At 38.6% G+C, this 14,017-nt stretch overlaps 2 protein-coding genes across 3 annotated transcripts in view; one reads left to right on the plus strand and one right to left on the minus strand.

Annotated features, from left to right (window-relative positions):
• Positions 1–257: 257 nt before the first annotated feature.
• Positions 258–7,381, plus strand: cd68 (CD68 molecule). The gene is made up of 6 exons (XM_014330712.2): positions 258–408; positions 1,317–1,738; positions 2,222–2,335; positions 4,003–4,072; positions 4,362–4,529; positions 5,604–7,381. Exons 1-6 carry the CDS (start codon positions 360–362, stop codon positions 5,741–5,743), a joined length of 963 nt encoding a protein of 320 aa, XP_014186198.1. The 5' UTR covers positions 258–359; the 3' UTR covers positions 5,744–7,381.
• A 5,570-nt stretch (positions 7,382–12,951) lies between these two features.
• The window catches only part of slx1b (SLX1 homolog B, structure-specific endonuclease subunit), a 6,471-nt gene continuing 5,405 nt past the window's right edge, over positions 12,952–14,017 (minus strand). The window contains exon 6 of one of the 2 annotated variants that reach the window (XM_042216186.1): positions 12,952–13,922. In XM_042216186.1, the coding sequence (XP_042072120.1) occupies positions 13,893–13,922 (30 nt within the window). In that variant the 3' untranslated portion in view covers positions 12,952–13,892. The remainder of the gene's footprint in view (positions 13,923–14,017) is intronic. The other variant, XM_042216185.1, reaches the window with a different exon arrangement.

Consider the following 14,017-nt stretch of genomic DNA (forward strand, 5'->3'; position numbering starts at 1 on the left):
TTTGTAATTCCTTAATTTCACGTTGTTTACGAGGCTGGTTCTGTTGGTGGTCTCGTCCTAAAAAAAAAAAAAATAAGAAGAAAGTCCTTCCTCACCACCGTCGCTCAAGGACTGTCTAATTGTTGGGGTTTGCACTATAGTACTGCAAGGGCAGCATGCCCTATTTCGAAAAAAAAAAAATTACTGAATGAGAAGCTGTTACTCAGAATAGTACATTTTCAACGCTGACTGCGGATACGGATGCTTTTATTTTTTTAAGCATGGACTTCCTGCTGCTTGAAAAGTGAGGTATTTATAGGTGGAGGCGCGACGGCATCGCTCCAAAGCTCCTGGTTCCCCACTGCTCTGAACTTGCCATCATGCTGAGGACTGCTGTTTTCGTCTTTATCGCGTGCTGTGCGCTTTCAGGTAAGACCCCTAAACAATACTAATATTAAAATAAACGAGATCCATATATGAAAAAGAAAGGCGTAACTCACGTCAGATCTCGCTGTTAGTTTTGTGCTTAAGTGCCACAGTAAGTGTTTAGAGTCTACAAAGATACTGTGTTATATAATATATAAACAAAAAGGCTCAAAATGGGGCTTTGTCTGTGTGTGCTTACCCACGGACGTTGTCACGAAATACAATGTATGTGAAACTCTACTTCACAGGGACTTCCTAGATTGTGGGGGAGACAGAAATTTGTCTTTCGATATTGTTGCAAGACCGAGTCACATGTCTGCTGACAGATGACAGCTGTTGTTTTTAGAACATGATTTCCGCAACCGAATACAAACCTTAAACCTACCTTAAAGTTTATAACTTCACTATTCGTATTTTATTGATTAATTGATCAGTCAAGAAAATCGATTGCTTGATTTTTAATAAAATTATTTTGTTTAATGTGCAGAGACCGTTTATACTGATATCTTGTCAGGTTGACCAAAGTGCTATACAGACTAATAATACAGAGCAGAAAGGGAAAAGACATACACACACATTTCCATCATAGAAGCTTTGAGTAATCCCGCTGTACTCTACTCAAACTACTGTTTGATCCCATCAAACAGAAGTTTGAGCAGCTGGTAATGAAAGCACATTGGAACTTAATTTTGTTTAATTTCATTAAATGTAATGATAAAACTACAGTGTGAATAAATACATAACCAGAACTTATTTAAGCAAAAATGTAAGAAATAAGAAAGTTTGTGTTTTCTTACCGAAGCCCAAAGTAACTAAAAGTCAGCTAATACAGCAACAGTAAAGTAAGAGTTCATTTAGTCTGGAATTAGTATGAATGCTGAAAAGGATTCTTTGTTTCTTTGTCCCACAAGCGCTGTCATTGGCTGGAGACACAAACAAATCCAAACCTTCAGCAACTGTCGCCCCTGCAAGTCAATTTGACAGTCTAACCACCACCACCAAGGCTCCAAAAACCACCACCACCAAGGCTCCAAAAACCACCACCACCAAGGCTCCAAAAACCACCACCACCAAGGCTCCAAAAACCACCACCAAGCCTCCAAACACCACCACCACCAAGGCTCCAACCACCACCACCAAGCATCCAAACACCACCACCACCAAGGCTCCAACCACCACCAAGGCTCCAAACACGACTACCACGGCTTCACCAATGCCCACACCTAGACCCTCCTCTGGCTTGACCGTAGGATACTACAATATCACAAAAAATACAAATGAGACCTGCCTGAAGGCTCAGATGGCGCTGCAGATCCGAAAAGTATCAACAAATGTAGGTTTCTTAATATCGACTGTCTAGCTTTTTTGTTTTCTTTTTGTTTGTTTTTTTGTTTTGTGGCATGTAAATTAGTCTTAACATAGCATATAGATATTCTATTAGCAATACATCCTAATGAGTCCAGCACGAGGATGTGACTCAGCTTTCAGTGATTTAGTTGTCAGCATTCTGTCTTCAGGAAGAGAGAATTTGCTATCATGCAAGTTTAATTTCCTCATTTTGTTACTGTAAATGGTTAAATATTGCCAGTGTTTGTGTAACAAGACAATCTGTTAACTTACATGACCCATGAACTAGAGTTTCTTTAAAGAAAGTCTGCTGCTGCCTTGTTATCTTAAACGAATTGTCTTGTGTGTGAATGTGTGTGTGAATGGGTGGATGACTGGTTGTGTAAAGCGCTTTGGGGTCCTTAGGGACTAGTAAAGCGCTATATAAATACAGGCCATTTACCATTTGTTCTTCTCTGTTTATTCTCAGGCAATCTTCATTGTTCAGCCACAGCTAACCAGTACTAGTGGAAGTTGCAATGAAAACAGCGCCAACCTTAAGATTTCCTTTAAAGAGGGCTTCATTAACTTCAACTTCACCAAGGTACTTGGTGAACTCTTTTCCCAAAGCCTGTGACATATACAGCATTATAAGATCTAAATGAGGTGGTTAAAGAGGTGCTGAGGTCAGCCAATCATTCATCTTAACCTGAAATTACCACAGTTACCCTATCCTGCACATTTATGACAAGAACGTCAATTCAACCTCTGACGTCCAAGTCATGACAACCCTAACTTTGCAATCTTAGGATAAGATAAACAGATAGACACCTTATTGGTCTCAACCATGGGCAATCAGAATGTGTAATTTCTGTTTTTATTAAACTGAGCTCTAGGTTTCAGGAAACAAAGTAAATAATCACTTTAACGTCAAACAATCCCATTTCCAAAAAAAGTCTGTTCCACATTTCTCCAAGCTGTAGGATTAGGGTTAGCACTTCAGAGTGTTAACAGTTTCCTTGACGAGTAAATCTATGTAAGCTGGAAATACTAGTCAAGCGAAGTAAATTGCAGAAGTGTTAAAAGAGAAGTAGCCCATAGGGAAACTACATCAGGCGGCTTCGTCCTACTGCATCCATGTGATTCATTCTGTGGTTTTGTAAGTGATAGTCTATCTGAACACTTAAAGTGTTTATGTCAAATAAAATATACAGCTGAGGTGTAGTTATACCACCAACTGCAGCCTGGTTGTCCTTATGTCATATTTATTATGCACAAAAATTAATCGATTTGAATTTATTATCCCAGAGAGTTGGTTCTGTTCACTTGAACAGTGTTTCCAGCGAGAGAAATGTTTCAAAATATTTCGCACTCATCCAAGTGACTTCCCCTGTCTCTTTGATTTTGCTTCCACAACTCCCATTCAGTGTGGGCACACGAAAGAATGAACTGTCTGGGATTTCCTTTGCTGGAGGATTGAGCGTGCATCAGTTATCATTTTCAAAGATGCAATATGGATTCATAGCCAGAAAAAAATAAAGATAGAAGGAAACATTTGTAATTAGTTTGCCTCCAATATAAATGTTAGCTTAGTAGAAGTGCATGCTGCTCCTGGTGGCAACTTTACTGTAAGTATAAAAAGATCCAACAGCTTTTAATAAAAGCCCCACTTGTGAACTGGTCTCAATAATATCGCAATAAAGAAAGACACACTGCTGAAAATCAGCTTTCAGTTTTCAGAGTCAAAGCTGACCAAAGCTTCTGGGACTCTGGGTTACTTTCATTTTCTTTCTTTTTTTTTTAAAGTGAGGGTTTTTTTTTTTTTAAATTCTGTAGTCTGTTCTGTAATGGAGTATCTACTGCAGTAGTAATATAATATACTTTAATATAGTGCTATCATATTAAATATCAGATTGTAGTGGTTAGCCTGGCTAACCAGATTTTAAATAGAAAAGCTCAGACACGACAGCCAGGAATAGTAGATTGCTTTGTTATGTAGGCTGGTCTCAAGCATGTGTCCGGGGTTAAGAGGAAAACAGTAATACGTTGTCAAACTGGTCGGATGAGCTGTTTCCTGTTTCACACTTCAAATTCAAATGCTAGCAGCATGTGTACGTGCTGAAACCTGTTTATGAGTAAATGAGCACAGAAACCCTCTGACCCAGAAAAATGTTCAGTGGATTCAGTAAAACGAAAACCAAGATGTCACATTTGGACACAGTGTTTCAGTGTTACATTGTAAAGGGTTCCCTGTTTGTTATAATTCCTCAGAGTGTTCCTAATAACACCGTCTACGTTGATGCCGTGTCTTTCAGCTTGAACTACCCTTTAACCACAGACGGTAAGTCAATGTTTATTTCGTAACATTTTCACTGATGAGAGTTTGGACTTACTGGATGTCCCCTGATACTTTACCTACAGGTAAGTGTTGCACATGGATGGTAAACACAGAAAGAACACAAGCTGCTGTTTCCTTGTTTGTGTGCCTGCTCAACAATATACAGACAAGACCTGTGGAGTTACTGTTAAGCATGTCATGCTACTACTTTCAGTGTAATATTGTTTAACTCGATTGTCGCGATACTTGATCATCGGTCTGTAAAAATTGTCTTTCTATTTCACACTTGCAGGTACAACTTACAATGCCATCAACAAGTCAGTCCATCTGTTCCCTGCACAGATTGGACACTCCTACTCCTGCAGCGCTGATTCTATTTACATGGGCAACGACCTGTCCCTGGATGTAAATTCTGACAGAACGCAAGCCTTCAATCTGACCAAGAACAACTTTGGCGATCGTAAGTGTCCCTGTGAAGAACAACTAATCATTAAACCATCCTCAGTCTTAAAAACATTGTTAGAGCCAGTATTGGGATGGCTGTAGCTCAGGAGGTACAGCTGCTTAGCTACTAAACAGGAGGTTGGTGGTTTGATCCCTGGCTGCTCCAGTCTGCATCCTTGGGCAAGATGCTAACCCCAAGTTGCTTTCTATACATTGGAATGTGTGTATGTTAGATAGTAAGCACTTATGTATAAAAAGCATAGAAAGTGCTAGTGTGAATGAAGCAAGTTGTATAAAGTTCTCTGATAGAGTAGAAAAGCGCTACATAAGAACCAGTACATTTACAATAATGGAAGCAGGAAATGTCCATCGAGCTAGGTTTGGAAGTACTCTAGTCTAAATGTTTTCCATTCCAAGTCAAAAAGTTGTAGTCTCTTATTCTCAGGTTTGGAATGACTTTATTTCTTACAGCAATGCATAACTTTCAGACTTAAAACACTTTATCTTTCATGGGGATTTAAACTTTACACATCCTATTTAAATAATATTCTCCAAACAATATTTTACCAAATGATGTAATATGATCAGCATACAAAAATGTGTATAAAGTTAAAAACCAAGGTCCTGAAGCCAAAGCAAGGAAGCAGTGATTATTCATTGCTGCATCAGGAATAGTCCTTAAAAACATGTAACGCACAACACACGCGGTTGAAATTTAAAAAGTCGGATACTTCCTCGTGAGTGGCTTTTCATCATTAGTTTCCAACAGTGGAAACTAAAGCAGCTGCGTGACAGCTTGACAGTCGACTGCTCTGGAATGCAGCTCAGGAAGAACAGGTTTAACTACAGTCCTAAGCAGATTTCATAGAATAGTTACGTTTCATGGAACGCATTCATGCTCTATTATCTTTGTCAGTTGTTGGATTGAAGAATAAAATTTAGCCTGAACAGACAGTTTGACTGAACTCTGTTACAGACATCCACAATCTTCCAAAAGTGACATTTGACATTTTATCAGTTCTTAGAAAACTGGTCACTTAAAAAAGTGATATGTTGTTTAAATGGGAGTGTGTGTGTGTGTGTTTTCCAGGTGACTACTGTCCTGCGGACCAGCGTAGTTACAAGATTGCCATTGGAGTGGGAGTGGCACTGCTGGTGCTCATCGTGGTGGTGGTAGTGGCCTATCTGGTGAGCCGCAAGAGGAGGACCGATGGCTACCAATCCCTGTGAGGGGGATTGGCCAGAAAGGGATAAGCAGTCACTAAGACCTTCTTAGGTGGATGATTACTGAAACCTATCATTTCTGTCTTTGTCTCCTAATTTAACTGGTTGATGGTTAGTTACAGTTTTCATTCAGAGGTATGTGCTACTTTAAACAGCTTGATTGTACAATTTGAGAATATAAAGTTTTTTAAATTTAGTTTTAAACGAGTTAAATGTAGATCAGTTTGAATAACAAAAGCATACTGGTTTTCATTTTATTGTCACAGCCACACACTCTACACTCCATACAGTCAGGTTTTGAAACACCAGTATGACAAGTCGAGCGCTTACTTTGTCATTTAATGCCAGTTGCTAGGATGTTTATTTGTGTCACTATGGTACATAAGCAGTGTTTGGATCACAGAGTTGTATTGTTCATTATTGACAACAGCGGCCCCCGTTATGAGTCATAATCCAACTGTTGCTATCACTTAACTCAAGAGTTGTGAGGTAAAAGTAATTTTTAATCATCTTTTCTTTTAAAATTAGAAGCAGCCTATTTTTAAAAGCATTACTGATTTTTTTTTTTTTTAACTGTTACAGGATGTTGTATTAAATGTTTGTTTTTTGTTTTTTAATCGCATCTTGTATGCTCTTAATTTTTTTTCATAAAAAGGGAGGTGATGGTATACTGTGTTTGGATCATCAGCTGAAGGGATCATCAGTTATTGCACTGATCATTGTCTCAGCCTACTTTCTTTGCCTTTGTCAAACTGTAGTGGAATGGAGCCTCCATGTTGGTCATTAATGACTTTAGTCTAATCCTGATAAGATTTTTAATGGCTCATGCACGTTTTATTTGGTGTTTATGCCGAATAAACAACAATGACACAAGGGAACCACTAATTGGCAGTAGGGAACTATGCAGTTTAAACAACAGTAACTTAAAGTAAGCTGTTCATTCGCATTTTGGGTTCATTTGTGTTTCTAATTTGGATGTCAGATAAAGAACAAATGTATGGTTTATTGCAGCTTATTCTGAAGTGGTCAGTAAGAGTAGAGAAATATGTAAATGACAGTCCATTTAAATTTTAGAGCGTATAAATGTTGAACAGCAGATTGTTTTGTTTAAAATTCCTGCAACACAGAGAAGTGAGAGGACATCTGAACCCACTCAATCTATGTATGTTTGAAGTTTTTTAAAAAGAAAGAAAGCAATAGGAATGTCAGTGCTATTACATTTAACTTTTGAAATGCACAAGCTAAATTTCTCTGTAGGTTTGAAGCTGGGAAGTAAAAAGCTCAGAGAGATGTCTCAAGAATTGAACAAATGCAACCAAAACCTTCTGCGTGCCACCGTAACACCATACTGTACCAACAAAGGAGTTTCTCTCCTGGTGTCAAATGTATTCGTGTGAACCAACTCTTCAGTAATACTTTAAATGATTATTCGTGTGCTTTTGTTGATGTAATAAAAAAGGGATGTTGTGATGTTATAACTGTGTCAGTGACTGGCAGCTCCACTCTTACTGTCAGGGCAGGCAGAGGCTGTAAAATGAAGACATCAGCAGAAAAGTTAGACTTTACTGTTGTGCACAGCATGTGAGCACTTTGTACCTTGTTTTTACGCCCTTTTCCAATAAAAATGATTATATTATTTCTAAATATGTGTCTGTGCTGATGGTATCACAAAACTGTAGAGGGCATAGGAGCCGTGGCAGTCGTGGAAGAACTGCATTCTCCACATACTTCTTTTTCCCCTCAAAAAAAAATATTTTCCTAATACTCTTTGTAGAAAAATCATATCTACAACCCCCCCCCCCAAAAAAAAAACAACTTAGAGATTAGTGTTGGAAACAGCAGAGAGAAAGAGCTTCGGAAAACCAAAAACAGAGTAGCTGAGATCATAATAAGCGAGAATGACAAACTTTAGCTTTCTTATGTTGTCTTTGTATTATTTTCGGTCAGGTAGTCAGGTATAACTAAAAACAAAAAACAAAAAAGCAAACATAGCAGCGCTAAATACGTGTCATGATCAAAACACTGTGGGAAAACTGCACTTGTACTCGGAGGACATCGTCATGGTCCGCCCCCAAGTATATTCTATTCTATACTGTGTAAAATGTGAAAATTACCTCTTTTTCAAGTATCTTCATGACTCTGTGTTATTATACCTACATTATAAGCAATCGAGTACTTTTTGGCTATTTAAAATATGTTTACAGAATTATTGTCATATTTGTTGTAATGTCTGCTGTCCTTAAAAAATGACATTTTTTAATGTCAACAAGATTTTTTTTTTTTTTACCGTATTCATAGAGGATATTTAAACTCTGCCAAAAAAAAACACCCCAAAAAACTGACTGCGGCTTCTAACTTGTAACAGGAATGTTGTTTGTGGCTCAAGGTGACTTGATATCATTCACGATGGATACATTTGACATATATTTCACATAAAAAAAATTACAACAGTTTAAAAACAGGAAATCCCTTTTTGCCACTACACCCCGGGTGGGTCGAACTTCCCTACAAAATCCCGAGGTCAGCATATAAACGAGGGGAACTGGCGAGCTGTCTGGACGAAGTTGCAGCGGATCTTGTGATCATGGCAGGTAAAATATCGATATAATAATTCAAATCTAAACGATGGTGTACAAGCGGTACACTAGAAAAAATATTCTTGACATTATTATCGACATTTGTAGCTTAGTTGTTGTAACTGTAGCCTCTACACACACAAAAACATCGTGAAACTAACTGATCAGCCGTCTTGTGATACAAGACCCATCGTGTGCAAACACGGGTGTAACCATCATTTGTACAAATCCGCTTTTCTAGGTTTTTGTGGGTTTTTGCTTCTAACCAGATGCAGTTTTTCCGCGCTATCTTTTCAGCGCCCTTCTGCTGATCATGTCAAGGAGCTAAACAACCAAACAACTGTAATCTCCACATTTCGACTTTTTTCTCAAAGCAGATTTTTGGCTTTAATCGCGAATTTCGACTTTATTCTCAAGAGGAGCGATTTTATTTAATACTTAACAACCTTATTTCTCGGTGCTAAATTTACGATGTCCCCGCTTTGGTTTAAGGGGAAATGAGAGAGCAGCAGTGCGTCTGATAAAATCCAGATGTCGGTGTTGATACTGAGGCATGTTTGCAATCCAGCTGTTTCTGCTAAATCTGCACATAGACTGCGCGCCGACACACGCCTGCTGTTAGTGAGCAGAGAAACAACAAATACCCTCAGCACTGTTATTACGGTACAGCACAACCCCACGATGGAATCTGCCTTTTATTGTCACCCTCAGAGATTCTGGACTCTGAGTAAACACAGTTATAATGTTAATATAAACCCAAACTTACATGAATACCGCTGTGATTTGCAGTGAAGTTTAGCAGCACAGTTTGGATACTGAGCTGAGTCAAAACTGTGCAGCAGTAACAGAGATGCTTTCACTGCTGCTTTCAGAAGAAGTACCAGCTGTGGAAGAAGCCATCAGCCCAGCTCAAAGTCCTCTCGTCACACTCACCTTCCAGAAACACATCCACAGGAAAGAGAAATACCTGGAAGCTGAACCCAAAGCTCTCGGGGTATTTTCTCTCTCTCTCTCTCTGTGTGTGTGTGTGTGTGTGTGTGTGTGTGTGTGTCTTCGACTTCAACTAGTTCATATATACACGCTATATTGCCAAAAGTTCTCACTCATCTGTCCAGATCATTAAATTCAACTGTTCTAGGTTTATTTTCTGACACCTTTTCCTGACTTTACTTCAGATCACTCAGATCAGCCTCAGTGTTTTCACGATGCTCAGCACCATTGTGTTTCTGAGTAACTGGGGTAATACGTACGCTGTTATACCTTTCTTCATCTCATCTCTCCTGGTAAGTTTGCAGACACTTCACACACAGCATTAGATGAGCTGAGAAACTATATAAGACAAGAAAACTTGCATTCTTCATAACTACTTGCATCCCAAGTCCAGCTAGAATAAAAGACATGAAATGTTTTCAAATAGTGACATCTTTGCTGCAGGACAATCACTGATCTGCAAAATGACACCGGCACTTAACAACCTTGCTTTTATATAAGAAGATAACCCAAAATATAGAGTTCTCTGTTTCAAAGGGATGTAGTAAATAAGTGTAGTACCCATCAGTGTAGACTCAGAGTGACTGCAACATGTTGGCAAGTTGTCTGTGTTATAAATTAGATTATAGTTATTTAATTACCTTCGCCAGTCTGTTTAATTGCAGTCATCCAACTACTACGGTACTAGCAATTGATAGCTAAATACAAGAAAGTATGCTGAATGAAAATATTGAGTGCAAATTCTACTCTACTGGAGCACTTAAAGCATTTTATACAACATTTCCCATTCATACAAGCACTTCCTTTCATGCCTGAGCGCTTTCTAGCTAACAATCACACTGCACTGAATCCACTGAGAGCAACCTGTACATGGTATCATGCCCAAGGATGCTTTGGAACACAGACTGGAGTAGCCAGGGATCGAACTACCAGTTCATAGAAAAGTTGCACTACCTGTTAATTCTGTTAGTTGGTTAATTCCAGACTTGGGCCTAATGTCAGCCTTCTTGTGTGTGGTTTTGTTCTCTGTACAGGTGATAATAGCTGGGAGCATAGCTGTAGCAGCAAAGAATCTTCATCTGCCGACAGTGAGTGTGCACACAAGCATGCACATACAACATAACAGCTTAAAAACAGCAACCACAGAGTACGGGAAGATATTTACCGTATCAGTTAATGCCACTGTTGAAGTCCCCTGCCACAGAAACAGAACAGCTCTCAGTCTCACTTCCTTTAAGAATCACCGAGTAAGGCTGAATGCAGCTAGTTGTTACACATGTCAAGTGACCTTGTCCCTGACATTTTACTGCCAGGACTGGCAGTGACCAGTACATGCAATAGCACATATGGCCAGGATGTAGAAGCAGTACTTCTCATAATACAGCAGACAGACACCAGCAGTCACCTTGTTAGCAACTAGCTGGAAACAAGTGGGAGGAGTGAAACTGACTTTTTATATCAGGATTGAAATTTAAAGTGTTTTTTTTAATATCTTCTTACACAATGTATCCATGTCTCCGAGCAAATAATTGTATCAGCTGTTTTTCTCAGCTAAGGGCCTGCTTGGTGATGCAGATTGTGGCTTGTGTCGCTTCCATCGTCAATCTAGTCTGCACTCTGATTAAGGATAGCACACCCTATTACTGCTGGCACTCTTACATGATGGACTACGGTGAAATCTGCCATAAAATTGAGGTGAGTAACATGCCTTCTTTATAAGAATATTGTTATTATATTTAGTTGAACTACATTCATTTTATTTTCAAATTAGTGGAAGAAAGGGAAGTGTCAAACTAAGAACCATCTATTGTCTTCCATTATTCTAATGTGGGAAAATTCTTGAAAGAGTAGTTAGTTACATTGTAGCCACAGCCACCCTGGGGCGCACTGACAGAGGCTATCTCACAATATAAAGCACCTTGGGGCAGCGGGCTTGTGATATGGTGCTAGATAATTCAATATAGTTTTATTTATTTATATAAATATGGAAAAACTACAATTATAATAAATGTAAACAATATAAATAAAATTGAATTGAAATAGGTGGAAGAGTAATCTGACGGCACTTCACAGTATGCTAAATGCACAATTTAATGAAGGAAGTTGAGCTGAAGAATGACATGAAAGATGTCCATATGTCATGTGTGTGTATTGTGTTCTATTTACAGAAAATCAATGCCCACTTTTGTGCTGGAGGTATACTCATCCAGGCGACTCTGTTTGCCATCTCTGTTACTTTGGCTGCCTATTGCTGTAAGGTGGTCAACTGTTGTGGGCCACCGGCTAAACTAGTGAGTAGATGCTCATGATCGCAATCGCAGTGCACTGTCACATTGTCATATTCGTTAATGCCTACACACAGGCATTTGGACATGTGTGGAGCCAAACTATACTTACAGTTTTGAAATACCCTGTTTGTGTGTCTCCAACTACAGTTTTTTCGCTGAGATTGTAGTGGCATAATCTTCAAATATTTGGTCAGTTTGTCGAGATAGAGCCTCTTTGCAAAAGTGCTCTGACGTTTTCAAAGACAGTTGTTCCTGCTGCTAGTTAACTTTGTTAACCGTTAACTGTTAGATTCGTGCTCACAATCTTTCAAAATACACAAACAAGGTATTTCAAAACTTTACTTACACTTGTGCCATTTGTGGTTTTCAATGCATTCTGGCATACCTGCCCCAAATCCACTTCATGGCAATCGATTATCTTGCCATGACTTTGATGGGTGAGGTTGAACGATAAAATTGATTCATGAACACAGCAGAAGGGTCAGGAGTGCCAATATGACTTAATTAAATAAGCCATTGAATAACTAATTGCGTAATTAATTAATTACAATTGAAAAGAACTAAATAAAAAAATTATTAAATCTTTTACATGAAATTAATTGGCATGATATTATTGATTAATTATTTATATATCTAATTAATGATTTATTTTCAATTATAATTATTTAACCATGGCACTTGAGGCCCTCCACAGTAAATTAATATTTTTTTGTTATCCCATTAAGAATAGGCCACACAATCATTGTTACTAACTTTAGACAGGGCTCATAGAGGTAATGATATTCAACCTTATTTTCTGTGCCTTTCAGCCAGTGATCACCGTACAAGCCCCTCCCGCCCAGGAGTGAAGATGGGACAGGCGCAAAAGACTCACGTACAGCCACGAAAATGCTCCAGTACAGTCTTGAGTTAAAACCAAATCAGTATTTTGAGAATAACAATCATGTGTAATATCAAAGTGGCACTTTACCCTCCATTATATATACATATATATATATATATACACACATACATATATACACACACATCAAACAGAAAACAGGGGGACTTCCAGGCCAAGGAACAAGGCACATTAGCCAAATCAGTTCATGGAGGTTGACCAGGAAAAGAAGAAGCAAGAAACTGAGACTTGATTAATACGACTATTAATTTGTGCTTGAAGATGTCCTGTGAGCTGCCTATTATGCAAGCTGTTAACTCTCAGAAACTTGTCCTCTGATTCAGTTGTGTCTTTGGGTTTGTCAGACCTCTTCCTGTCAGAGTTTGTTACTGAGCCTTTTGATGGTGAAGGAAACTGTACTGACACCTTGACTTTCTTTGCAGTTTCTTTGTAGGACAGACCTTTGCAATAAATAACTGGAAAAATTGGAGTGGTCTAAACGTTTTCACCTGCAGTGTACATATACATATTCATACATATACAAATAGTTCGCACTTCAGTCACATCATGGCTGATTTAAAATCCTCTGTGGTAGTGTACAGAAAAAATATGGGCCAGACTTATAGCTCAGGGAACCATAACCAAGATTATACCCCCAAAACAGTTATTCAACTCAGTTTTATTTATACAGCGCCAAATCACAACAATAGTCGCCTCAAGGCGCTTTATATTATAAGGCATAATATTACAATAATACATACAGAATGGAAGAATTAGTTATCAGTCATGTATAAAAACAGAAGATTTTATTCTGCTTTTTAAATAATTAAGAGAAAGTGACAGAAACAAGACAAAAGTTAGGCTGGAGTTCCTGCTATCACTGGGTAAGGGAAAGACAGGAACATCATGGATATGTTGTCATCACAGGGCTAACACAGAGATTCAACCATTCACACGCCCAGATCCACACTTAGAATTACCACGTAACTATTAATTAATACATGTGTGTACTCTGCATATTGTCCCTGTGTTGTTTTCCTCCCAAACTCAGACTCCAGCAGACTGGAACGAAGAGAAGACAGCACTAACGCTACATCACTCGCACCTAATTCAACACTAATAATGACAAAAAAAAAAAGAGTGTATCCTGCCTCTTGCCCTATGATTGCATGAGTTAGAGGTTCAAATAGATTGTGAATGAGAATTTGCTGTGTAACTTATGGTGAAACGTGGATTCTAGTGCTCTGAGTAGTCAGTAAGGCTAGAAAAGCACCATATTAATGCCAGGCCACTGACACAGTCGTCACAAACTGCAGATCATGTTGGAAGCACGGTCCTTTCCACGCAGTACTCCAGTTCTTCTGACAGTGATGTGATGTCCAGTGAGAAGTAAACGCATTTTTTTTACAGCTTCCCCTTCTTCATATCTGCAGTTTGTCTGCCCAGTGACTCTGTGGAAGATCAGTACAAATTAGCAAAGTAATTAAGCACCTTAAATCTTCTATATTTACTCTTCATTTTATTCCAGATCTACTGGTGTGGTGTA

Source organism: Haplochromis burtoni, unplaced genomic scaffold, assembly GCF_018398535.1.
Source record: "Haplochromis burtoni strain Fernald_Lab_line unplaced genomic scaffold, NCSU_Asbu1 Contig_953, whole genome shotgun sequence".
In the NCBI taxonomy this organism is placed as follows: Eukaryota; Metazoa; Chordata; class Actinopteri; order Cichliformes; family Cichlidae; genus Haplochromis; species Haplochromis burtoni.

Excerpts from the sequence above, each read along its gene's own strand:
- cd68 (XM_014330712.2), top strand. The coding sequence starts at position 360 with ATGCTGAGGACTGCTGTTTTCGTCTTTATCGCGTGCTGTGCGCTTTCA. Across the intron at positions 409-1,316 it reads CGCGTGCTGTGCGCTTTCAG|CGCTGTCATTGGCTGGAGAC; the intron begins GTAAGACCCCTA and ends TTGTCCCACAAG. Across the intron at positions 2,336-4,002 it reads TTAACTTCAACTTCACCAAG|AGTGTTCCTAATAACACCGT; the intron begins GTACTTGGTGAA and ends ATAATTCCTCAG.